Source organism: Mya arenaria, chromosome 10 (genome assembly GCF_026914265.1).
Source record: "Mya arenaria isolate MELC-2E11 chromosome 10, ASM2691426v1".
Lineage (NCBI taxonomy): Eukaryota > Metazoa > Mollusca > Bivalvia > Myida > Myidae > Mya > Mya arenaria.
Window position 1 is genome coordinate 46654630 of NC_069131.1, and position 27914 is coordinate 46682543.

At 41.0% G+C, this 27914-nt stretch overlaps 4 protein-coding genes across 4 annotated transcripts in view; 2 read left to right on the top strand and 2 right to left on the bottom strand.

Moving 5' to 3' along the window:
* Window positions 1-243, bottom strand: part of LOC128205542 (serine/threonine-protein kinase RIO3-like) — a 30697-nt gene extending 30454 nt beyond the window's left edge. The window contains exon 1 of the mRNA XM_052907274.1: window positions 125-243. The gene's annotated coding sequence lies outside the window, so the exon portion shown is untranslated. The remainder of the gene's footprint in view (window positions 1-124) is intronic.
* Window positions 151-3837, top strand: LOC128205543 (uncharacterized). The gene is made up of 3 exons (XM_052907276.1): window positions 151-298; window positions 1704-1825; window positions 1984-3837. Exons 2-3 carry the CDS (start codon window positions 1776-1778, stop codon window positions 2747-2749), a joined length of 816 nt encoding a protein of 271 aa, XP_052763236.1. The 5' UTR covers window positions 151-298; window positions 1704-1775; the 3' UTR covers window positions 2750-3837.
* Window positions 3838-6490: 2653 nt separating this feature from the next.
* Window positions 6491-8939, top strand: LOC128204745 (uncharacterized). The gene is made up of 4 exons (XM_052906150.1): window positions 6491-6816; window positions 7701-7923; window positions 8012-8084; window positions 8689-8939. The coding sequence occupies exons 1-4, from the start codon at window positions 6491-6493 to the stop codon at window positions 8937-8939; spliced, it is 873 nt and encodes a 290-aa protein (XP_052762110.1).
* Window positions 8940-22030: 13091 nt separating this feature from the next.
* On the bottom strand, window positions 22031-27607 carry LOC128204746 (uncharacterized). Its single transcript, XM_052906151.1, has one exon. The coding sequence runs from the start codon at window positions 27605-27607 to the stop codon at window positions 22031-22033; it is 5577 nt and encodes a 1858-aa protein (XP_052762111.1).
* Between the last annotated feature and the right edge of the window lie 307 nt (window positions 27608-27914).

Sequence of the window (27914 nt, forward strand, 5' to 3'; positions counted from 1 at the left end):
TAATAGAATAAGCGTCTGCTGACTTTGAGTAAGTATATTAAATGTATAAACTACTCAAATTTGGAAGCACAGTTGAAATATGAAAATGAATAAATAATATAATTAAGGTACAGGGTGCTCTTACCCGCAAGTGAATTCACATCTGACTTCAACATTTAGTAAAATATTGTGCAAAACACTCTAAAAGATGACACAAAATGCAAGCGTCTTACGATTTCCGTTTTGTCACAAAGCCTAACCGCATTGTACATTTAACTTCATTCTTTTGAGACTGGGCCTACGATACTCACAAGTTGAGGTAAGATCGATTTCAACTTTCCTATTTTGTGTACTGTCTGACTGTAATATTACTATTTTATTATTATTATTATTATTATTATTATTATTATTATTATTATTATTATTATTATTATGATGATTATTATTATTATTAATATTATTATTATTATTATTATTATTATTATTATTATTATTATTGTTATTATTGTTGTTGTTGTTGTTGTTGTTGTAGTACTGTATACAATACCTTGTTTAAGCACTTGATATAACATGATAAGCAATGAAGATATACACTGCCCATGAGTGCTGTGGGGCTTTTGCCCACAGTGGCTTGATGACAAAGGCTCATAAATTCAAAAATACCCTATACTGTTTCATGTTACAGTATAGGGTATTTTTGAACTTTGTCAAATCTCGTTTTATGTTTATGGCAATGTATTATTTTGGTGATATACATGTTCAAGTATGTATAAAATGTAATTTTGGCTAGTTGAATTTTTTTATTGTGACTTTAATGAGCCTTTGTCATCAAGCAAAGTCTGTGCTTTTGCCTAGATAGTAGCTGCTACATGTAGTTCACTATATATACCATTTATATGTAAATAAACTGTACATAAATGTACATCGCCTGTTTCTTATTGAAACCACAAACTACAATGTAATATATTCTTCTTCTTCTTCTTCTTGGAAGACCATGATTGATTTTGACGTCAGTTTGTCACAGTCGTGGACATATATTTTGAACATATAAAGCTTGTCACAATCATAACTAGTGACTGGCCGTTCGACCGTTTGTCGGGAGGTAGGTCATATCACGCATGCAGATGATCGTGTTGATTTTGATGTCAGTAGGTCTCAGTGACCTTTAAGCACAAAATTCTTGTCCAGTTAATATGACGAGAACGCATGGACCCACTGTCCTCAAACTTGGTTAAGAGGTTGGTTATGACCTTAAAATTCCCCACACACTTTTGATGCAAAATGACTTATCGCCTGCCATAAGGGGTGCATTGCTGTTTTACAAACATCTCTTGTGCTCTAATAATGGCTGTCCGTCCGACAAAACCCATTGGGGGCGTCACTTGACAGCTCTATTTCGTAGTAGTAGCACTAGCAGTACTGCTGCTGCTGCTGCTGTTGCTGTTATTATTATTATTATTATTATTATTATTATTATTATCATCGTATTATTGTTATTTAACATATTTATTATATATAAGGGGTATCTCTAGAATTTGCCGTTAGAGGGGGCAAATTTTTATATTATTTTGTATTCAGATTCCTTCTTTTTCTTTCTGTCTGCCTGCCTGTCTGTCTGCCTGCCTGCCTCTTCCTACCTGCTTGCATCGCTTTCCCCTGTCCTCCCTCCCTCTCCCCCTTACCAGCACAGTCCAGCCCAGCTCAATTATACTATACATTTACAGTACTCTGCTGCCAACTACATGTAGGTGAGAGCGACAAAAACACAACAAGAAGTGACATCTTTTCGTGACTTCATGAATCCCAAAAGTGATGAATCACCACCATCCAGTGGTCGGGATATGAAGTAAGCCTTTTTTATTACTATAGTCCTTGTTAATGTTTTTTTCCGTATATTTTTTAATCATTCGGAATAATCCGATTTTAAGCAGTATCATTGAATTTAATACAAAAAAATAGTGCATACATAGAATAACATAAAATTATATGAAGTTATCATTTCAGTGGTAGTGGCGCTCAAACGCAGAATGTCGAGGCTGGTGTCTGTCTGGGGAAGGGTCGACAGAGCACCCAAAACCGAAAACAAAGACGTGTTCAGCATAGCCACATGTCTGGCCCTTTAATCATAAAAGCAAGGTTAGTACAGGCAGATGCAGGATCACTGCAAGGATCCGATCTTCCTAAAGCATGGCCACTACACAGCAACGCCGAATCGCCGTCAGGATACGATCTTCCGAATGGGTCTTGGCAGTCGCATTATGTGTATACCGGCAGTCCGAAATGGCCTGGTGATAGGGTAACTTCAGGCTGCAAATTGTCAACTGAAGGCGCCGCTGTAACAGAGCAAGAATTTAAGTTTGTACCCTCAGACCTCTCTACATTAGCATCGCCGACAAGAAATAAGTTTGGCATCTCTGTTGTCAACGTAAGAAAGGCTGAGCTTAAAAAAATCGGGTACAATGACCTCGTGGATTGGCTACGTGATCCGAATCACGTGTACATAGGACGTGACATGACGCGTTACGTCCCCGGCGCCGTTGGTAGCAAGTGGGGTAACCCATTTAAAGCGCGAGGCGACAATCTGACTGTAGAAGAACGCTGTGACATGTACAAACAATATATCCTCAATGACACTCGTATCCAAGGTAACGGAAAAACGCTTCTGGAATCTCTGGATGAGTTGAAAGGCAAAGTGCTCGGATGTTGGTGCCACCCAGCACCTTGTCACGGTCACATGCTGGCCGATCTCGCGCAGAAACACTGTTATTGACGGTATTAGGATGCACTATCTTCATGTTAAATCTTGTTAGTTTTTGTATGGCCGAAGCTTCAAACAACCTTTATCTGTGATAAAACTGTCTCTTAACATTATTTTTCTTTACTTGCAAACCTGTCTATGAATGTACCCTTCAGTTTGATGAATTAATGTCACATCTTAAATATGCTATAGATTATATTTAAAAAAAACCCTGACATCTGGGAGTATGATGGTGTTAGCTGACATTTGCATTACTTACATTTTCAATCAATATAAATAGCTTGATATGGCTTTTAAGCGGGGAGCCTCCGATCACCGTATATCATGGCTATGGCAAGGACATTTCTGACAATTTGACTTATATTTTCCATGTGTGTACAATGGACTATCCTTCTGTCTGTGTTATGCACCAGTCAATTGTAACCACGGCCCCCAGGTCCGGGGGTATACCGGGGATAGCCGGGGAAAAGGGCCGTGTTTTTACTTTCCTGGTGACCGCGGTGGTTTTATCATAGCGCCAAATTTAGCGGAGATTGGGTATTGTATAGAGTCTCTGGGGTGCGGGGGTATTTGACCGGGGTTTAACCATCAGTTCGTCACCGCAGGGCGGGGATTTTACCCGGGGTTGGCTGGACTGAAAGTCAGTCCCGGCTATTCCCCGGACCTGGGGGGGGGGGGGGGCGTGGTAACAATTGACTGGTGCATTACCATTATAACAATACGGCATCAAACAACTATACAAGTGAGATACGAGGGTCATAAGAACCTGACTAGTCTAGTATGTTTTACATCTGAACCTTGTTAATACTATAAAGACTTCATAAGATTACATTATAAAGATTCATATTCCTATTATAAATGTACCGTCAGTTGTAGGTTGTCCTTGACCAGAAGATGATCCCGATTGTTTTTGGTCTCAGACGGCATTTATTGGGTGTAATTAACGAGAATACTTATAAGATATTAATAGAACATTCATGGCATCTATGATGTCAAACAATCATGATATTGTAACATCCTCTTTTCTTTAACAGAATTCGTTATCATAGAAATAATCAGTTCATTAGAACATTAGGATAAACATCTTTCAATCTTGATATATTAAAATATTATTTAATATTGTTTAAAAAGAGTGTTATTCAGTTTGAAGTTGACAAACTAAAGTAACAGTCGATAAATATTATCAAGTCAGACATGAATATAAAAACATATACATCAGCAAGTGACAAGGTCACCGTATCTCGCCATCGTCGGCAACAACGGTAGTGTAATGTACTGGGGGTAATTCCGACGATGCATCTCGACGGCTTCCGACTATACGGCCTGATCGGTTTGTTTAGTGTCGTGGTCCAGTATACGCTCACTCGGTTGGCCTTGTTCACACGGAGGGTCACGTTTTGTAGTAGCTTCTTCCGTTTCCTCACTGAAAGACTGAAACGTAGTATCCGGGCTTGCTTTTGCGTAGGTAGCGTCGATTGAGGTTAATGACTATTCCGTTTTTCCGTACATTTCAAGTTTGATGTCGACTTCAGCCTGGAATAGGTTTCAATGTACCATGGTGGATCACGTGTGTTATTTTGACATATTTACTGTACGAGCCCTCCTATTTCAGATGTTACGATAATGACTTACGGCAATTGCTTTTGTGAAGGTATTATTTACGCCATCTGAGAAGTACGATTTTCAGGACACAACAATTTGCAAAACATAGCTACATTATGAGGTCAGTTTTAGGATGTACAGTATACGTCAGATATGTAATGTGGGTTTATTAAGAGAAATGTGGAGTTGCATTTGGGCCAAATTTGTCGAGTAGTTTGAACAAACGGTATAAGGCATACGTTTTTTTGTATGACGTTTCTTTTTTCTTTAATAAGGATTTACAATTGTTTGTTCTTAGATGTTGTTTTATATCAATCATATTGTATTGTTTTATTTTACAATAATACTGTTGGCTGGTCCATTTTGATCACGTGATCCACCATGGTACAACATTGAAAGCTATTACAAACTGACTTCGCGCGACGTCAAGTAAATGCGACGTCAAAAAGTCCAAAAACTGCCCCAAGCACTCTGTCTGTGTTACCATTGTCAATCAGTGCTATTTTCAACAAAACGGACCCGGGTTTTTCGTTGTTTAGTGAACACTCGAATGGAATAAACCCTCATTTTTTCTTGCTATCACTTTTTTTCAAATAATTCAGTATTAACGTTGACACTCAAACCCATGAAGTAAAAGCTCGTAGTACTCCTACATGTAACAACTTAAAAACCAGCAGATTAAACAATGACGGAGTTAGTGTTTTTTCCGTCAGGACAACTTACGCAAAATAGTGCGTATTGGTTATCAGTCCCGACACAGGAATCCGTTGTTCAACGTTCCTCACCCGTCCGGCCCGTACACCCGTTTGACAGCGTCCTTTTGACGACCCGTATATTTGGTAGCCAGCGCCGGTATAACGCTAACCCCTGCCATACGTCCTTCGCCTGTCCGACCCGTAACACTAGTGGCCAACGTCGTTTTGACGCCAACCGCTGTCCAGCGTCCCTCTCCTAAACGACCTATCCATCTGATTGCCAGCGTCTGTGTGGCATTGACCGCTACCCAAAGTTCATCGCCCGATCGGTCGTCAGCACCTGTATCAAGCTGATAACTGCAGAACATCCCTCGCTCGTCCGGCCCGTAAATCTGGTTACCAAAAATGATGTGACGCTTACCAATTCCTGACATTCCTCGCCCGTCCGGTCCATTTCCGTGGTTGCCAGCGCCGGTATGAATTTAACCGTTTCCGGATGCCATCGACCCCTCACCTTCCCGACCGTTACATCTGGTTACCACTGTCGGTATGACACTGCCCAATGTCCTTCGCCCAGCCGAGTTCTATGCCTGACTACCACTGTCGGTATGACGCTGCCCAATGTCCCTCGCCCGGCCGAGTCGTATGCCTGGCTACCAGTGTCAGTATGACGCTGCCCAATGTCCCACGCCCGACCGAGTTGTATGGCTGGTTAGCACTGTCGGTATAACGCTGCCCAATGTCCCTTGCCCGGCTGAGTTGTATGCCTGGCCGAGTCGTATGCCTGGCCGAGTTGTATGCCTGGCTACCAGTGTCGATATGACGCTGCCCAATGTCCCTCGCCCGGCCGAGTTGTATGCTTGGCTACCACTGTCGGTATGACGCTGCCCAATGCTCCTCGCCCGGCCGAGTTGTATGCCTGGTTACCAGTGTCGGTATGACGCTGCCCAATGTCCCTCGCCCGGCCGAGTTGTATGCCTGGTTACCAGTGTCGGTATGACGCTGCTCAATGTCCTTCGCCCGGCTGAGTTGTATGCCTGGCCGAGTCGTATGCCTGTTTACCACTGTCGGTATGAAGCTGCCCAATGTCCCTCGCCCGGCCGAGTCGTATGCCTGGTTACCACTGTCGGTATGACGCTGCCCAATGTCCCGCGCCCGACCGAGTTAAATGCCTGGCAGAGTCGTATGCCTGGTTACCAATGTCGGTGTGACGCTGCCCAATATCCTTCGCCCGGCTGAGTTGCATGCCTGGTTACCAGTGTCGGTATGACGCTGCCCAATGTCCCTCGCCCGGCCGAGTTGTATGCCTGGTTACCACTGTCGGTATGATGCTGCCCAATGTCCCTCGCCCGGCCGAGTCGTATGCCTGGCTACCATTGCCGGTATGACGCTGCCCAATATCCCTCGCCCGACCGAGTTGTATGCCTGGTTACCAGTGTCGGTATGACGCTGCTCAATGTCCCTCGCCCGGCTGAGTTGTATGCCCAGCCCAGTCGTATGTCTGGTTACCACTGTCGGTATGAAGCTGCCCAATGTCGCTCGCCCGGCTGAGTTCTATGCCTTGCCGAGTCGTATGCCTGGTTACCACTGTCGGTATGAAGCTGCCCAATGTCCCTCGCCCGGCCGAGTTGTATGCCTGGTTACCACTGTCGGTATGACGCTGCCCAATGTCCCTCGCCCGGCCGAGTCGTATGACTGGCCGAATTGTATGCCTGGTTACCACTGTGGGTATGAAGCTGCCCAATGTCCCTCGCCCGGCCGAGTCGATTGCCCGGCCGAATTGTATGCCTGGTTACCACTGTGGGTATGAAGCTGCCCAATGTCCCTCGCCCGGCCGAGTTGTATGCTTGGTGAGTCGTATTACAGGTTACCACTGTCGGTATGAAGTTGTCCAATGTCCCTCGCCCGGCCGAGTTGTATGCCTGGTTACCACTGTCGGTATGACGCTGCTCAATTTTCCTCGCCCGGCCGAGTTGTATACTGGTTACCACTGTCGACACAGGTGCTCGTCACATTGCCTGAATACAGTAATACATACTTATTTCATATTTTATTATTTTTTTTTAATTATTTATTTATGTCGGTCAAGATAGTGAATATGTGTCATTTAAAAAAATATTCCACAATTTTTTATGAAAGTAAATTAGTATAATATATAAATAAATATAAGGTAAACATGTGCAAAAAATCATCAATTCCAAACGGACCTAATCAATAGAGCGTAGTTCCTAAAATAATTGAGATAATCTAATATTTTTTTACTGTTCTGATAAGGTAAGATTCCCATCTACAAGAAAAATATAACTTTTATGCTAGTAAGATTGACCTTTACGGCATATTCAAACAAAATGCACCGACCAGAAGCTGAAATTCGCCATTACGAAAGAACCGGGAGGTTGAAAAACAACGGATTTTTCCCCCCTAAAACAAGTTAAAACAGACTGACATGCAAACTTTCCGTATGCATTACAAAGAGAAGCTTAAAATATCATTCCTACCGTTAAAAACTCGTTGAGTAAGACGCGTATTTATCCAAATAGAACGTTTTTTGTTGCAGTATTTCTACTTTAAATATAGTAATATAAAGTAATATACTTTGTTGCAAACTTTATTCACCCTCTTTCAGTTTGACGCCGACTACCTTGGTGAGAAGTTCCTTGTGGGAGATGTTCGTGTTGGGGACGAGCGCCACATGATGTTTGCAACGGCCGACCAGATACGTTTACTTCAGAGTGTACATGGTACCTGGACGGAACATTTCGTGTGGTCAACAAACCATTTACACAGTTGTGGTCCGTCCATGCTTTTCTTCGACAAGGTGCCACCACAAAGCAGGTCCCCCTTTTATGCGTGTTAATGTCACGTAGGAGAAAGAACGATTATGAAGCTGTAAGAAGATACAAACGTAGTTTATTACAATGTCATTTATATGTCACTGATTGTACGTTGCCTTATAACATTCTCTTCTATTTTACAGGTGCTGAGGAAAATCGTTGAACTCATGGATGTCGCGCCAGTTGTAGAAGCATTCACTATGGACTTCGAAGCAGGTAAATTACTAAATAAAAACCGAGAATATAATTCATCATGTCAACACAGTACATTATGATATATAACCATAGAATAAGTAAAATAAATAAATAATATTTCATACATGCATTATATATTTCTCATCAGGTTTGTGGCAGGCTTTGCGAGAGGTGTTTCCCCGGTCCAAACTTCATGGCTGTGGGTTTCATTGGGCACAAGCGATCCAGCGACGAGTCCAGGCAGTCGGCTTGCAGGCAACCTATGAGCGACGGGAAGGTGTGCATCAGCATGTAAGGAAGCTCCTGGCCCTTCCTTTCCTGCCTCCTGGTGATATCCCACGGGCTTTTCAGAAGCTAAAGGACCGCTCGGATGGCAGTTCTGAGCAGCTCCGGGAGCTGTTCCATTATGTGACCGATCAGTGGTTAGAAAATTCAATGTGGTCACCTGACGAGTGGTCTGTTTACCGAAAAAATGTTAGGACAAACAACGATACTGAAGGTGAGCTCTGAATATAAACATAACTTAACCTGTTCAACTCTTATTTGTATCATTAACACTATTTATTAAAACACCCAATGCATATTTCATTAAAACATTTCTTTAAAATTTATATTTTTTATTTAGGTTGGCACCGACGCATGAATGCACGAGCGGGGAGGGGACAACTGCAGTTCTACGTCTTGCTGGGACTACTACTTAAGGAGGCAAAGCTGGTACCGCTACAGGCCCAGCTGGTGGGAGAGGGTATAGGGAGAAATAGGCGGGAGGTGTACTCCGATATGGATATGCGCATAGATGAGCTTTGGGAGAAGTATGATGCCCATGACATCTTGTGCGAGGACTTCCTCAGGGAGATTGGGGAGATTTATGGATAGTCTGTGACCAAAAAAGAACAGGAGTTTTAAGATATTAAGTGCAAATATGTAATAAAGTTTCGTATTACAAGAATGGATTTTTTTATATTTTGTATATATTTTGTATATATCATATTGTATATATATATATTAATTATATATTCTATTAGACCTGTTTGTTTTATTTTTATTCTTAATATATGCTTGATTTTGAAAATAAATTAAACAATTAATTGTTCGTTTTTGTGGTTACTGGTATTATTATAAGATTAAGAAAGGTGTGAAGTTAAGGGGTTGAAAAGTCTTCGTTTTTTAGGGGTTGAAAAGTCTTTGATTTAGGGGGGGGGTTGAAAAGTCTTAGCACTTTTTGGGGTTAAAATGACAAAGGGGTTGAAAAGTCTTTGATTTCACAAATGACAAAGGGGTTGAAAAGTCTTGGGGTTGAAAAGTCTGACAGCCTTTGTGCGTAGGATGCACTGCAGAAATGAACAACAATCAGAATTACAGTGAACGAAAATTAATAGCATACATAAAAATAGTGAACGAAATTCTATACGAAGTTCAGTTGTTGAGTTGTTTACTCTACTATTTTTTTTTTTTAAATGATAGTTTTTCGTACTGTGTAATTGTTGTTTACCTCATTAATATTCATAATTCTTGATTTAAAATATCAACCAATCAATTGTGATAATCATTGCAAAAATAGTTAAAATACGCCCATTAAGAAATCAATTCTCGTAACGGTCGATACTCTTTCGCTCGTTAGCGTCCATTGTTTGGTGGAAGGTCTCTAATTGGTATACAATAGAATTGTGTAGGTGAAAGTACCGCTATCAAAACTTGACATCAGTGCTAATTTGAAATAGGGGTCCTTTGTTGACAGTTTGCAACTATAACAACAACTGTCAACTAATTGATTGAGGTCAATTTTGTACACAGCGGGGATTAGAGGGACCGTAAATTGTCCTATTGGCAACTAACCAGATCTGATATTTTGTCTGTAAATCGTGTATTTGGTGATTTTTATAGATTTTTTATTTTTGTTTCCGAGTACTCGAGTACTGGTTTGGTACTCGAGTACTCGTTGTCATCCCTAGTGAAAAGCTGCCCAATGTCCCTCGCCCGACTGAGTTGTATGCCTGGCCGAGTCGTATGCCTGGTTACCACTGTGGGTATGAAGCTGTCCAATGTCCCTCGCCCGGCCGAGTTGTATGCTTGGCCGAGTCGTATGCCTGGTTACCACTGTCGGTATGAAGTTGTCCAATGTCCCTCGCCCGGCCGAGTTGTATGCCCGGTTAACAGTGTCGGTATGACGCTGCCCAATGTCCCTCGCCCGGCTGAGTTGCATGCCTGGTTACCGGTGTCAGCATGACGCTGCCCAATGTCCCTCGCCCGACCGAGTTAAATGCCTGGCCGAGGCTTATGACTGGTTACCACTGTCGGTATGAAGCTGCCCAATGTCCCTCGCCCGGCCGAGTCGTATGCCTGGTTGCCAGTGTCGGTATGACGCTACCCAATGTCCCTCGCCCGGCCGAGTCGTATGCCTGGTTACCAGTGTCGGTATGACGCTGCCCTATGTCCCTCGCCCGGCCGAGTCGTATGCCTGGTTACAAGTGTCGGTATGACGCTGCCAAATGTCCCTCGCCCGGCCGAGTTGTATGCCTTGTTACCAGTGTCGGTATGACGCTGCCCTATGTCCCTCGCCCGGCCGAGTTGTATGCCTGGTTACAAGTGTCGGTATGACGCTGCCAAATGTCCCTCGCCCGGCCGAGTTGCATGCCTGGTTACCAGTGTCGGTATGACGCTGCCCAATGTCCCTCGCCCGGCTGAGTTGCATGTCTGGTTACCACTGTCGGTATGATGCTGCCCAATGTCCCTCGCCCGGCCGAGTAGTATGCCTGGTTACCACTGTCGGTATGATGCTGCCCAATGTCCCTCGCCCGGCCGAGTTGTATGCCTGGTTACCACTGTCGGTATGATGCTGCCCAATGTCCCTCGCCCGGCCGAATTGTATGCCTGGTTACCACTGTGGGTATGAAGCTGCCCAATGTCCCTCGCCCGGCCGAGTTGTATGCCTGGTTACCACTGTGGGTATGATGCTGCCCAATGTCCCTCGCCCGGCCGAGTCGTATGCCTGGTTACCACTGTAGGTATGATGCTGCCCAATGTCCCTCGCCCGGCCGAGTTGTATGCCTGGTTACAAGTGTCGGTATGACGCTGCCAAATGTCCCTCGCCCGGCCGAGTCGTATGCCTGGTCGAATCGTATGCCTGGTTACCACTGTGGGTATGAAGCTGCCCAATGTCCATCGCCCGGCTGAGTTGTATGCCTGGCCGAGTCGTATGCCTGGTTACCACTGTTGGTATGACGCTGCCCATTGTCCCTCGCCCGGCCGAGTCGTATGCCTGGTTAACAGTGTCGGTATGACGCTGCCCAATGTCCCTCGCCCGGCCGAGTTGTATTCCTGGTTACCAGTGTCGGTATGACGCTGCCCAATGTCCCTCGCCCGGCCGAGTTGTATGCCTGGTTACAAGTGTCGGTATGACGCTGCCAAATGTCCCTCGCCCGGCCGAGTTGTATGCCTTGTTACCAGTGTCGGTATGACGCTGCCCAATGTCCCTCGCCCGACCGGTTTGTATGCCTGGGTACCAGTGTCGGTATGAAGCTGCCAAATGTCCCTCGCCCGGCCGAGTCGTATGCCTGGCCGAATCGTATACCTGGTTACCACTGTGGGTATGAAGCTGCCCAATGTCCATCGCCCGGCTGAGTTGTATGCCTGGCCGAGTCGTATGCCTGGTTACCACTGTTGGTATGACGCTGCCCATTGTCCCTCGCCCGGCCGAGTCGTATGCCTGGTTAACAGTGTCGGTATGACGCTGCCCAATGGCCCTCGCCCGGCCGAGTTGTATGCCTGGTTACCAGTGTCGGTATGACGCTGCCCAATGTCCCTCGCCCGGCCGAGTTGTATGCCTGGTTACCACTGTCGGTATGAAGCTGCATAATTTCCTTTTTCCCGGCCGAGTCGTATGCCTGGTTACCACTGTCGGTATGACGCTGCCCAATGTCCCTCGCCCGGCCGAGTTGTATGCCTGGTTACCAGTGTCGGCTCTACCTTTTGAATCACTTCCGGTAAACGGTCTCTTCTCGCTGGGCATTTGCCTGTCACTGCTTGTTTCTTGCAACAAGGAAACACTTTCGCCGCTTTTTTCTTGACACATATATCCGTTTTTTTCAATGCTAAGACATTCATATCCTCTAAGAAACACTAATAAGTAATAATCTTAGCCTGTCTTCGATTTCCGTGATTCGTTGAACCAGACGAGTGAACAAGTAAGGTCTCTAACAGAGATTTTCACACCCCATGAAAACTGTTCTGTGTCATTCATGCATTCAAAGACTAGCTCCTTAATATCATCACCGTAGTTCTCACACGATTAACCTGCTCATGGCATTTGGATCGGATTCATTGCAAGCACATTTGCTTGTAAAGAAGATAAAGCGTCTTTTAATAACAGTAATTCACTCTTACACTTGCGCTTGTTTGCTCCTAAATTCTTTCTGAATTTTAAATGTTTAATTTATTCCGTTTGTATCCCATCACGATCAAATTCACTCCAAGAGAAATGTCTTACTAGATGTGTGACAAACATTTGCTAGTATTTGGGTAGCTCATTGTAGAGTTTAGCAATAACCCTGTACTCATGAAGCTCGGAGTCGCCATGACTACCATTGCATGAGTCGTCATATGCACGTGACATCGACGGAGCACGTGCTGACTGTTGACCAGCAGGTGTCCAGTGATCACTAGTAACAAAAGGTACTGGGTCAGCCTACACTATCATTTAAATCCAGCATGTACCGTCTGTTGAATTCATTTTTTGTGCTGTATCGTGTTTTACACATTTGAAGTCCTCAAACTTGCTAGATTATCTTCTAACTGTTACGTGATCTTAACAACAATACATTTATATTTAGAATCTTTTTGTTTTCACAAACATAAAATACCGTATTAATCCTTCATATGTTCTGTATTATATTTTCACACGGAACAGAATACCATCTTGCATAGACAGCTCGCTCCAAATTGAGAAATAGGGCTTAGCTTCTTATGGCGAGTTCCCCCATCCATTGCGTGTTTGTTCACTGACTTTCATCAAGCGTTGGTCATGAATTCACAGTTGTCTCTCTTAGGACACTGCCAAAAATATCGCACATATGTGACCTTCAATTTCTGTTTTATAACCGTTAGCAACACTTTGTCGAGCTTTGTTGCATCACCTTTGCTTAGATATGGCTGACATGTACAGGTCATTGTCTTTCTATTAGCATATCTTATAGTCACACATCTGCAAATTCAGTAGCATTCTGTCGTTTCGGTGCTCTTACCAATGGCTGACAGATGATTTCAATTGGCGTGTGGTCACTTTCTACCAAACGTTTCTGCCATTAGTATACTGGAGAAGTTTCTCAGGAGAAAACAGGACTGCGAGAATGTCTTTGTATAATTATGCAGAGTTGTGTTTAGATTGCGATAATAAACGCTTGTGTCAGGTTTCGTGTCGTATATAGTTGCGTAATATTGACCCATACCTACATACATACCGCATGTTTGGTAAAAACGCTTTATAATGTCCAATGAAACATGTTATCTTTGCGGAAACATTGCCTAAGTGGTACGCACTAATACTCAGAAATTTATTTAGAAATTTGCTTAATTAGTTTACAACACCTAGTAGTCTTTGCACACATTTTCTCTCAGTAGGTTTCGGCTTATTAAATACAGCTTTAATTTTTGAAAGGTAAGAACACCTTTATCAGTCAGTAAATGTCCTACAAAAGACATTTGCTTTTGATGCAGTTGAATCTATTTTTTGTTCAGCTTAAGGGTTTTTAGCGCAGCGTTCAAGTAATTGTTTCAGATTGCGGTCATGGTTGCGTACAGCTTATTCGTTTGTGTCACCTTTTCCGTAGATAACGATATCGGCGAAAGTTTTGATTTCTTTCACTTTTGTAAGGTTCTGCTTAAGAAATTGCAGAATATTCAGACGCTGGAAAATACCAAATAGAGCGTTCAACCATCTGTATCTCTCAGATGGTGCTTCAAACCTCATTAAGAAGCTGATCAAACATCATGCAGCGAAATGATTAAATTAACCACATTTTTATCAATCTTTGCCAATAACCGGGTGGCATAATTTTCCACAGTATTTGCAATTTTCACGAGCGCTTTGTTTCTGTCGCTGAGCAGACTTTTTTGGATTGGCCTTGCTTATGTCGTGTTCATCCTATGTCAGCTGGGATTTTTGAAGAAATTGTACTTTTGTTTTGTGACGCCTTGATCGCACGGCACATGTCAATGTCATGCCATGTCAATTGGTCATCTTGCAGTAGTCGCTTTTTTAAAATATTGTCTCGATACTGACACTCTGTCCGACTTAACTTCTTCTTGGTTGCTAAGGAAATAATTGATTGTTAAGCAAGTCATTGGTTGCTGAGGATGTCATTGGTTGCTGAGGAATTTATTGGTTGCTGAGGAAGTCATTGGTTGCTGAGGAATTCATTGGTTTCTGGGGAAGTCATTGGTTGCTGAGGAAGTCATTGGTTGCTGAGGAAGTCATTGGTTGCTGATGAAGTCATTGGTCGCTAGAGAGATCATTGGTTGGCTATATATCAAATCGAGGGTCTGAATCTTGCTATGTCAAGAAAGATTTTACGTTATAAGTCTAGAAAGCATAAATCCGGGGCGGGGCCAGCTTTGCCCCCAGGGTCAATGTTTGAACAATTTTGGTGAAGAACCACTACAAAGGGCAACATACCAAATATCAAAAGTCTAGGCCATGCGTTTCCAGATAGAATAAAAAATGTATACATGTAAGTATATGGAAATCCTGGGCCACCCCGGCCCGGGGGATATCATTAGAACAATATTGGTACACGGCCACTTCATGAGGCTACATACAAATAATCAAAAGTCTTGGCTTTGCGGTTTCAGAAAATATTTTCAAAGAAACCTTTGCCAAATTCTTTTTAAAAGGCCGCTGAATACCGCGTACACAAGCGGGAGTCTCAGCCTTATCCATTTGCCGAGACAACAAACTGAATACGTTTTTTTTTTTAAATTCGGGGCGAATGTATTCGAAAAGAAGACAAATTAACATTATTAAGGGAAACGAAACAATATGTTTAAGTTTGGTCAGCATGCCCCATGATGCCTGATCACTGAAAACATTCATCACTTATTGAAACTTAAAAAAACACGCCCTTTTTGCTTGATATTTTGCGTATTAAATCTAATAACATCTTACTTTTTATTTAGGCACATGGGTAAAAATTATGTTCAGCACCTTTTTTTGTGTTTGCTTGCAAATAAAGCAATCATGATACAGTTTTTAATTTTATTTTACAAAAGCTTAGGCACTATGAATGAATTTACGTTAAAAATATTTTATACATGGATGTTAATAGAATTCTCATACACGATAAGTTTGATGTTTATTTAACACTTACGTTAACGACTTCCAACTTTTCTCAACCCTTACACACGTTATGTACAGTATGCTTTTCATATAGTATTTGTAATATGAAGATAAAGCGTGGTACAAACACCAAACATTTCTAATATAATACCCTGATAGTGTGCTCGGGGAAGCAAGCGCTTCACAATTGCATGCTTTTCGCCATGGGTAATGTATTTTTGAAACAAATTGTTTGGTTCGCTTCGATGCTGTTGGTTTATTTCGTCCTTCCATCCCACTCGCGGACAACTGAGGACTGGAAGATTTTAGCCGCACATTTTCGCAAGTCTCGTGTTTCAGGATTTTATAAAGGTAAAAAGCGATTTATTTTTGTAAAATCTATATTCATTTTTGTTCAAATAATTCAAAATGATTACATTAAATATTTATTTATTTTCTCTAAATTGGATAATAATATAACTTAAATATATTTCTTTGTGGCAGCTGTAGTTTAAATTATAACATGATATGACATTCTGATATTTAGTATTTCTCAAGGAAAGCTTACAGCAGTTTTCAAATTGTTAAAGGTTCGATCAACTAAATGCAGATTAGAAACTGTTGGAACTGCCCAGAAACTGTTGATAATGCATTTCTCTCAAGGCATGATGGAAACTGTAAACGCGTTAGTTCATTTATGGCTATTTGGTAACTGTTTTAACTGTGGTCCATTTAAAGCTGTTTGGTATTTGATGAAACTGTCCACTCAAGGCAGTTTAGAAACTGTCGAAACTGTGGCCCATTCAAAGCTGTTTGTTAACTGTTGAAACTGTGGCCCATTCAAGGCTGGTTGTTAACTGTTGAAACTGTGGCCCATTCAAGGCTGTTTGTTAACTGTTGAAACTGTGGTACACTCAAGACTGCTTGGTAACTGTTGAAACTGTGGCCCATTCAAGGCTGGTTGTTAACTGTTGAAACTGTGGCCCATTTAAGGCTGTTTGGTTTACTGTTGAAACTGTGGTCCATTCAAGGCTGTTTGGTAACTGTTGAAACTGTGGTACACTCAAGACTAACTGTTGAAAATGTGGTCAACTCAAGACTGTTTGGTAACTGTTGAAAATGTGGTACACTCAAGGCTGTTTGGTAACTGTTGAAACTGTGGTACACTCAAGACTGTTTGGTAACTGTTGAAACTGTGGTACACTCAAGGCCGTTTGGTAACTGTTGAAACTGTGAAAGCAGCTGATCATTCAGTTGTATAAAGAATAAAGATCACATTCTTCGGGGATTTAACTCTGAGAATCAACACTGAAACTTGAGAAGATTCTCCTTTAAAATTCTGTGTAAAAATGTCGGCTGCATATTACAAGCTTGAATAAAAACATGTAATTTACTGTTATATAACAGAAAATGTTTTCCGTACCTGCTTACCTTGCCTGCATTTTAACATGCACAGTTGAAATATGAAAATGAATAAATAAAATAATAAGGTACAGGGTGCTCTTACCCGCAAGTGAATTCACATCTGACTTCAACATTTGGTAAAATATTGTGCAAAACACTGTAATAGATGACACAAAATGCAAGCGTCGATTTCCGTTTTGTCACAAAGCCTAACCGCATTGTACATTTAACTTCATTCTTTTGAGACTGGGCCTACGGTACTCACAAGTTGAGGTAAGATCGATTTCGACTTTCTTATTATTTTTATTATTATTATTATTATTATTATTATTATTATTATTATTATTTGTAACCGTTTTGTTCGAGTGGTTGGCGCACGGGCCGGTTACGACCACCCTCGGTTCGACTCAGGGTCAACGCCGGGGCTTCGAGGAAGGAAAAATTCACTTAGACTGCATGTTTCCTTCACCAAGTTTCATATATATTTAATAGTTGATTGAAATGATTTTGATTATATCCAAATGGATCACCACGTACCAGCAAAGGCTGATTTTTGGGTGCTCCCCCTATTTTGTCTTCAGTTCGCCAAAGGACGACGTGTAGAGGCCCCTAATAAATTAATCTGTCAAAGACAGATTTAATAACTGTATTTAGTTCTCTTTATCGAAACAACACAATCCAAGTTTTTACTATTTATTTTATTACAAACTAATCATATTTCTGAACTTATTTCTAAAAGTGGTGAACGCCAATGAGTCCCATTCACCATAAAAAAAACCTAGGAACTACTACCGAAGGATAATAACAAAAGAGTTGAAATATTCCACTCTCTATATATGCAAACAAACAAACCACACACATATGCTATGTCCAGTACAATGGTCAAGTACATTTTAAAAGGTTTAATTAATAAATTCAATATCAAGTTAAACAATGTTCTTCTATATACTTAAGAAATAAAGATAATACCTTAACTTGTATGTGCATAAAAAGAACAATAATAACCTTAGAAGTGATTTATTTGAGAAATTAAATAATAAAGTCAATAACCTTGATACTAAAAATAAACCATTACTCTTATGTTTAAATATAACAGGTATGTTTCAATTAATAAACTAGCAAGATTTGCTCCCCTTTACATTCCCCCTACCTTACTCGAAAAGTTTATTCATAAACTTTTTTTTATAATATCTACAACAAAACAAAAAAAGCTTAATCAAAGTTCCTTTTCATTATAAATGAAACGTTCAAGCAAACTAGCGTTAGTCAACAACAAATGAACAATTTATCAATAGTGACGTCATATGTCAATAAATGAATCAATCGATCAATCAAGAAAAACATCATAAATCAATAAATAAATGAATGAATTAACCAATCAATCATTAAGGGCAATACCGGTTCTTTATCAAACATTCTCTTATATTTTTTTTATTTAATACTAAACTTATCATTGGCACCTTAAGTATAATATGTTACTCATATAAAAATATAACCTGCTACCTTTTCCAAAACGCATCTGTAACATCGTAAAATCAAAACTAATTCTGACAAGAATACGTTCTAAAAGTGCTAAGTGTGGAATACACTTGATTTAATATACGACCTAATAATTCAATGTAAACGTACATAATATAACAAACAGTATTAAGACTAACTGTTCTAAAACACCAGAGCATGGTAAATCATAAAATTCATTTGATATCTGCAATAACTATGATTCTATACATTATGCCCATCAATTATTCATGACATTATACATGTATAATGATATATATCATAGTTTATTTATAAACATTTCATGGCATGTTACATGTATAAATCATAGAATGAAATTAAAATGTAAATACAGAAATCGAGATTACAAGGTCCATTTTGGGTACAATGAGATTCTTCTTCTTTGATGTCTGAAGCGAGAGCATTTAAGAAACAACATGTACATGGTATGTTATCATGTATTACAATTATATGTACATATTTTCAAATAATCAAATAGATACACGACAAATTCTATTAATCATGGTATATTTCAAGAAAAAAATCACAGACAATAATTACCATGATCAAAATTGTATGAAATTAACATTCGGTAGATAATCATTAAATAACTTCATTTATGACAGATTCAGACGTATTATCAACATATTATCGAAATATTTAACATGTTAATGAAGAATGAAACTTATCCAAATTAACATTAAAACTGTAATGGTATAAGTTGTGCTTTCAACAATATACTATGGCTTGATTATAAGTTTATTGGCGCCGCACTGGAGTGCGCGCCTATTATGGAATGGGAATTTATTTTAGTTAGTGGTAGGAGCGGTTTTTAAGTTGATTGACAGTTGGGTTTTACTGTTATTTTATTATGATTAAAAATGCAAATGGATGGCGATTGCATGGGTGTTAAAAATGCTATTTATGGTTGAATAGATTGTCTTCAATTTATCTTCAAAACATTATATCGGAAGAACGACAAATAAGTTTAATAACTGTTCCCGTTTCGTTTACGTTTTCCGATTGGTTAACTGTAATATCATGTGCCGGAAATGTAAATATTCGGAGGAGTTCCGAATGAAATGTAAAATGTGTGGACCGGTAATTATGTGAATGGGAATAATTATGTTTTATGTTGTTTTGTTATGTTTACTGCATTAATAAACCATGAGGTAAGCTGTTTTCTTTAATTTAATCGATATTGGAATTAAATGTTCACCTAACTTTATTTGTTAATATGTTGAAGGTGACATTAGTAAAATTTTATTACGATTGCCCCCGAGTTGTTTTATTTTTAGAACACTATACATATCCGGATGTTGCTGTTTTTAGAACCAGAAGGTATTTCCCCGCTATTCATAGGTCAATAATGGAATTTCTACATCGTCGATTTATAGTTGGAAATTCGGTGAAGTTTTGTCATGAATATACGTTTAAAATAAGTAAACACTAAAAGTGCACACTGACAGTTGATTACGATATATCTAACAATTTGAGTCATTACAGTAAAACATGGATTATAAGTGAATTATACGCGTAAGAGAAGATTTTTTGTCGAAAAAACTAATGTCAACAATCAGCATGGAACTGGGATATTCGTATCAAAGGGCTATTCATGTAAGTATCCTTGAGTAGTTGTGTAAGTTTATGTGTTCAAAAATATTTGTTTTTTAATAACTTTGGAATTCTTAAATCATTTTTATTTGCTAAATATTAAGACAGCATTTTAATATTTCTACATGTTCTATAAATATACATGTTACATACTTTACATCTACTTATAATGCACCAGTCAATTGTAACCACGGCCGCCCCCCCCCCCCCCCCCCAGGTCCGAGGAATAGCTGGGACTTTGACTTTCTGTCCACCCAACCCCGGGTAAAATCCTCGTCCTGCGGGGACGAACTGATGGTCAAATCCTCGCCATATGCCCCGTACCTCAGGGAGCCTAGGTAAGGCATATTCCCTGCTATATTTTGCTCAAAGACAAAACCACCGCATTCACCCGGCACTGCGAGGCCACCTGAAAGGTAAAAACACAGCCCATTTCCCCGGCTTTCCCCGGCATATCCCCAGACCTGGGGGGGCCGTGGTTACAATTGACTGGTGCATTGTGTACATGTTACATATTTTTAAATACACTTATGTACATCATTTATGTATATGATATGAGTATGTAATCTTTTATTTGATTGTTTTATCTTAGAAAAATATTAGACTTAAAAATACCCATTATTTGTTTACAAACTGCATATTTTCAAAATAAACCTGTATTAAAAGATGAACATGGTTTCGGGCTGGAAGCCACAACAGCTTGGACACAAGCGACATTCATTTGCTTGGTGTAGGTCTCGTTGAACGTCATACTGTTGTGAATCATTATCAACCAAATGCACAACAACTACACATTTGTGCCTACCAACCCTTACTCTTGGCTAAAACGGATATTAGTGCAGAATGTATAATTAATACATGTGCATTTGTATTTTACGGTTGTAGTTTCTGTTGGTTGATAATCAGAAGTCTAATTTCTTTCAGGCAGGAAAAGGACTGAATATTACTATTATATGAAGAATTCCAGTGTACTGTGGCACGAGAAACAACTAGAGTGCGGCAGCTATCTTTTATTCTACTCATTCGTTCGATCGTGAATAACTGAAAATAGAACCAAACCAATGTTCAAGATTCAGTTAACACAACATTTCACATAAGCAATTTCCTAAACAAATAACAAACAATAATCAAAATATGAGACAAGGGTGAGTAACAGAGCTTACTTAAGCTATACATCAAGAAGGTACGTGCCAAAAACTGCAAAAGTAGCTTGCAAACAGGTTTCACGAAAACTACTTACAAAGTGGTTCGACTCGCAAAATACAAAGAAATGCATGGTATTATCGCAAAACCGTAAAAGGTGCTTAATATATATATATCAAAAGGTATTATGTGATGGACAAAACCTACCCTATGGGCCACAAATGACCAAGTAAAAAGCCAAAGATCAAAACAATTTTGTTTGCATGTTTTCTTCACGCGGTAAATATGGACGACAAATTTACCTCCTCAAGAAAGAGCTCCCAAATACAGAACAAGCAGAGTAAATCATGGCACGAACGAAGCGACAGTCAATACAGAGTTGTTCCCCTTATTAAACTGCAGCACAAACTTGGAACTGTAACTATTTGTTACAGAACACTCCCCGCCTGGTTTTAATTAAACCAAATAAATGAATATTTCAATGCGAACAACAAAAATGATTACACGCGAAATAAAACTGATTACGAATTACTCAGCTCTTACTCAACAATAAATTTCTTAATTAAGTCGGTCACGACTGCTATCAAAGATAAACAATTTACTACTCTTAATTGTTTAACCCAAAATTTAAGTATTCCAAAAACAATTCACAAATATGTTATTACACAAATTAACCATCAAGTTCAACAACCTTGCTTGATTGTAACAATACATACTTCAGTATGCAAAATGTATGTATCTAAAAACAAATGCAACAATACAAATAATGTAATCAACACATTACTTAGTTCCACACAATCTTTGTTAAAAAGGCTTAACCATGTTCCTTTATGTAATATTAAAGGTAATATGACACCATATGCTGCATAATGCATGTAAATGATCAAATAGACTAGTAAATGATAATATCATGATGGTAACGTTTGTCATTTCTAAATGAACACAACACTATACAAGTATATGTTGTAGGTGTAGCCATGGATCACCAGTCTCCTAGTCTCTAAGATTGAACAAGCAGCACCATCTCATTAACTGGGCGTACATATGTAGTCGGTTTCCCATTTTTGCCAACAGTCCGCACTTCCGCAGTCCTGACAAGTCCATCGTTACTGGGTTCTGCCCGCACCACTAGACCCATAGGCCAATAATTTCTGTGTTCTTGCTTGTCTCTCAACAACACTACATCACCACACTGAAGATCTCTCTGCTCTGCTGTCCATTTTCTGCGCACTTGCAATGTTTGAAGGAACTCAGACCTCCACCGCTTCCAGAACTGTTCTGCCAGGATTTGAACCCGCTTCCACTGTGCCCGATACATGTCTTTAATATCAGTTGTTATAACTACGTCCACAATACACTCACTTTTTTGTGTAAGGATCAGTGCTGGATTTAATGGAGTAGGGCAAGAAGAATCTGCACACACTGGCACTAATGGTCTTGAATTAATAATGGCACTCACTTCCGCCAAGAACGTAGTTAAAACCTCATGTGTAAGGCTGTTTCCAGGTAGATCCAACAACATCGAATCAAGAATTCTTCGCGTGACGCCGATTATTCGTTCCCATACGCCTCCACGGTGTGATGAATGAGGAGGATTCAAAATCCACACTGCACCTTCCTGGTCCATATATCTTCTAACACTGTCATTGACGTTGACGCCCAAAACGTCTAACGCTCCCATGAAGTTGGTCCCGTTGTCTGAACGATATACCTTGACCTTGCCACGGATACTGGTGAATCTACGTAAAGCATTGATGAAAGAAGAACTGCTCAATTCCTCAATTACCTCGATATGGACTGCTCTTGATGTAAGGCAGGTAAACAGAACAGCCCAACGTTTGTTTGCAGCTTGACCGCCCCTCGTACGTCTGCTCACGACATGCCATGGACCGAAACAGTCAAGCCCAACTGACGTGAAAGGAGGACCTGGCCTCAAACGATCTGTTGGCAGATCAGCCATCTTCTGACATCCCAATCCTCCACGAAGTCGTTGGCATTTCACACAATGATGGATGACAGACATAACAAGCCGCTTGGCTCCTGTTATCCAGAACCCTTCTTCTCTAATGGCACCTTCTGTAAAGTGTCGACCCTGGTGTTTGACCCTCTCATGGTAATGTTGTACTACCAATCTAGAAGTATGGTGTTTACCCGGAAGGATAATGGGATACTTTTCGACAACTTCCAAATCTGAATTTCGAAGACGCCCTCCGAACCTTAACGTCCCTTCTTCGTCTATAACTGGATTTAAGCTTACAATTGAACTGTCTTTTGGTATTCGACTGTTATTCTGTATAGAGTCAATTTCTTTGAAATACACCTCTCTCTGGACTGACTGAATCACAATTTTCTCGGCAAATGTTTTCAGCTCATGATTTTCAACGTGCTCATTGTCAATGGAGTCACTGGCGCCATGTAGCTTCCTATAAACACGTCGCACAAATCTTTTCAAGACCACCAGTGCATTCACCAATCTACTCCACTGAGAGAAAGTTTCAAAGCCTCTTGTGTTTAGATATGTCTTAGACACAATATTTGTTTTTATGCACTGTATGACTGGACGTATCTCTGGGTCGTCTGCTGGAGAGTGAAGCTGGTACATGTCTTCTGTGTCGCGTGTCTCGGTGAGAAGAAAACTTGGTCCGCAAAGCCAAATGCTGTCTTGAAGAGTTTCTGCCGGTGTGGGTCTCGTACCCAGGTCCGCCGGGTTTTCTTTAGTAGGCACAAAACACCACTGATCAGGTCTCGAGAGTTTTAGAATTCTACTGACACGGTTTTCTACGTACACATAGAACCGTCTCACACGGTTATGGAGGTATCCGAGTACCACTCTACTGTCTGTGTAAAATCTCATTTGTCCAACTGGCATGTGTAAGTGTTCACAAATGATGTCCGCTAATTCTACAGCTAATACCGCTGCACACAACTCTAACCTTGGAATTGTATGTCCGTGTTTGGGTGAAACCTTAGATTTTCCTATGATGAAGCCAACACTCGTGTCTCCATTTGCATCTATTGTCTTAAGGTAGGCGACAGCAGCTATTGCTTTCTCGGATGCGTCTGAAAATATGTGAATCTGTTGGTCAACTGTAGCACTAAGTGACCCTTCAAGGTAAGTTCGTGGGACTTTCAAGTCCTCAAGATGTTTTAATGATTCGCACCATTTTACCCATTGATCCCTAGTGTCGACTGGCAATGGCTCATCCCAGTCTGGAGATTTCGACATCAGGTCCCTCATGATGATCCGTCCATGGACTACGACAGGGGAGATAAATCCCAGAGGGTCAAAAAGACTGTTCAGTGTAGACAAAATACCGCGTCTTGTGCATGGCTTGATTTCTTCAGAAATTGTGAACGTGAAATAATCAGAATCTAGGTTCCAGTTCATTCCAAGACTTCTCTGTACAGGGAGATTCTCATGTCCCAAGTCTAGATCTTTTAGATCTTTCGCCAGATCTTCTTTCGGGAAAGCCTTCATGACCTCTCTGCTGTTTGATGATATCTTGTGTAGCTTCAACTTTCCACCAGTATCCAGTGCCTGTTGAGTCCGTTTCATCAAGTCTATCGCCTCTTGTGGAGTCTGCAGTGAAACAAGACCGTCATCAACGTAGAAATCTTGTAGTACAAAATTAGCCACATCTGACCCGTATGTGTCTTCCACCATCAGTACACTCTTGTGAAGCCCGTAAGTAGCTATTGCAGGAGACGGGCTGTTCCCGAACACGTGCACACACATTCTGTATTCTACTAGTGGCAACTCAGGGTTGTTGTCCTTGAACCAAAAAAACCTCAGGTAGTTACGGTCCTTCTCTTCAACCTGGAATTGGTAGAACATCTGTTGGATGTCGGCAGAAACTGCAACGGGCTCTCTTCTAAATCTCATAAGGACACCAAGCAAGCTATTATGTAAGTCTGGTCCAGTCATTAGCACTCTGTTCAGTGATAGACCCATATATGTGGCTGAAGAGTCAAAGACCACTCGAATCTGATCAACTTTCTTAGGGTGGTATATACCAAATATAGGTAGATACCAGCATTCAGTGTCCGACATTACTGGAGCTGCTACTTCAGCATGGCCATTGTCTATCATTCCCTGCATAAACTGCATAAAATGACGTTGCTTTGTTTCATTCTTTCTCAAATTGTCAACCAAGCGGTTCATTCTGTTCAGCACCATGTTCCTATTGTTTGGCAACCTTGGTCTAGAAGATTTGAATGGCAAAGGTGCAGTCCAACTGCCTTTACTGTTTTTCTTGAACCCACTGTCCATGATTCCTAGAAATTCCTTATCTTCAATAGACGTGCCTATTTTCTCATCTCTATCAGTCACTAGGAATACTTGTGATTCCTCATCGCTGTCCAAGTTGTCATTCAAATGTCTACCAACGTCTTTGACTATCAGCTTATTTTGGCACTCTGGAAACACAGAACTTCTCCCGTCTACGTGTACGAATGTCTTCTTCACAGTGATAGTCGGCTGGTGAACCTTGCCTAGACATGTCTCGCCAATCACAACCCAGCCTAGACTTAACTTCTGTGCATACGGTGAACCTCTCGGACCAGTCCTCTGTTCAAGTACGTGGTGGGCCTCTGGCAAGTCCCTCCCCAATAGAAGCAAAATCTCTGCTGATGGATCGACTTCGGGTATATGAGCCGAAATGTCTTCTAGATGTGAATGGTAAAGTGCGCTGTCTGGCGTTGGGATCTCATCTCTCATATCTGGGATCTGATTGCATTCAGTCAGGGATGGCAGATTCAGTGAGGATGAACCATCAAAACTACTGATGACAAACATATCAGAGTCAGCCCTACGACCTGTCGTGTTTGTGACGCCAGCACACGATGACAACCTGTATGGCACTTCAGTGTATCCTTCTTCAAATAAGTTGAAGAACTCGGGCCGAGCTAGCGACCTATTGCTTTGGTCGTCTATGAGGGCATACATCTTTTTCTTTTTGACTGGATTGTTTATGCTATGTACTGTCACTAGAACTACCTTAGCACATGATTTTCCCATGGAGATGTTGCGACCACAGATCTTTGTGCATGCAGAGCGAATGTCGCCACTCCCACTGTCGGCTGAACGAGCCTCCCCGCCATGCGCATGTAGGGCTGTTGGATGGCTGTTTAAGTTACACACAGTGCATATCACTCGTTCCTGGCATGAATTTGCCCTGTGATTGGTTGACAACCCACAATTGAAACATAATTTATTGTCTCTAAAGTACTTTTTTCTGACTCCAAAGGGCTTGTTGATGAAAGACCTACATCCATTTAGGTTGTGGCCAACCACATTGTGGTAACTGCAAGTATTCATGTCAGTAGGTGCCACTGCCACTTCTGTTTTATAACTTCGGATTCTTTGTCCTTCGTTGACACTATCTCTCGAGTTCTTGACCTTTTTCCCAATATTGTCTTTTTGTGTGTTTTGCTCGTAAACAAAGCTTGGATTGTTCAACATTGAACTCATGTCACAAACAAACATTGCAAACTCTGAGAATGGTGGATACACAACGTCATTTCTCTTCATGTACTTGATTGCTCTATGTGTCCATTTTGACTGAATGTGGTATGGCAGCTTCTGGACAATGGGGTTAACGCCTGTAGATGAGTCGAAGTACGCCAACACAGAACTATACGTGGGGCTCTGCTTGGTAGCCTGTATCTCCGCCAAAAGGTCACTGAGATCATATAATTTGTGCTGATCTTTAGTTGTGATTCTCGGGAACTCTGACAGTTTACGATTAAGGGTCATTTCAATAACTTCCGGAGCACCATATCGCTCGTCAAGTCTCTTCCAGACCTTAACAAGGGCTTGCTGAGGGTCGCTTATATAGGCCGTTTTGATGCTGATAGCATGTTTCTTTGATTGAGGGCCAAGCCACTTCACTAATAAATCTAGTTCCTCTACACATGTGACATTCAACTCACTCACTACATTGCTGAAGCCCTCTTTCCACATCACGTATTTGTCTGCAGCATCATTAAAGGTATACAGTCTATTAAACAGTAGGTCTTTCTTTATCAGAAATTTTGACAGTTCGGTTGCAAGCGACGGGATTTGTTCATCGGACTCACGGTGAGACACTGACCCAGCAACACTTTCGACATAGATTCTCGTTCTTTCCTCGGGTCGAACCTCAGCGATTTCATGGACACTTATAGACCCCAGATTTGTTTCAGTCTCTTCTTCTTCACAGGCCCTTTGTTCCTTCAACGTATTCAATTCTGCCTGAATCTCCGACATCTCCCTCTCTATCTTAGCTGCGGCCATGGCCTCCTGCTCTCTAAGTGCTGCTTCCTTCTTTCTTAACAGTAACTCTTTCTCTGCATAAGCAACACGTCTCTTCGCTCCTTCTGCCTTTATCATTGCCTTTGATGCGTTTGAGGTATTTGATCTATTTGATCTCACTGACTTGACCTCAGCTTCTAACATTGTCTTTGCATGTTCAATGTCCTTTAGCACTTTCTCGACATGTCTATTATACTGACTGTCTATCTCATTATATTCACTAATAAGTCTCTGACCTTCGTACGAACGTGATTGTTCCAGAAATGTCACATAGTCTCTAACCATCAGTTTGTACTGAGCGTAGCTCAAACATAATGTGGAATGTATGTCCTTCAATAGGTCTCTATTTTCACAATTTGTATCTACCTTTGCAATGATATTGTCAACTGTATGCCGTTCTGCTGACAGCTGGCTTTTGTATCGTTCCACTTTCTCTGTGAAATTATCTAATGCTTTCTCCGTGAGCCGTATCAGGCGTCTTTCTTCAAGGTCGCCCCAGGGTCCTCTGTGTCTTTACTGGCCATCTTGCTGTTAATAGGTTATTCACTGTACTGTGGCACGAGAAACAACTAGAGTGCGGCAGCTATCTTTT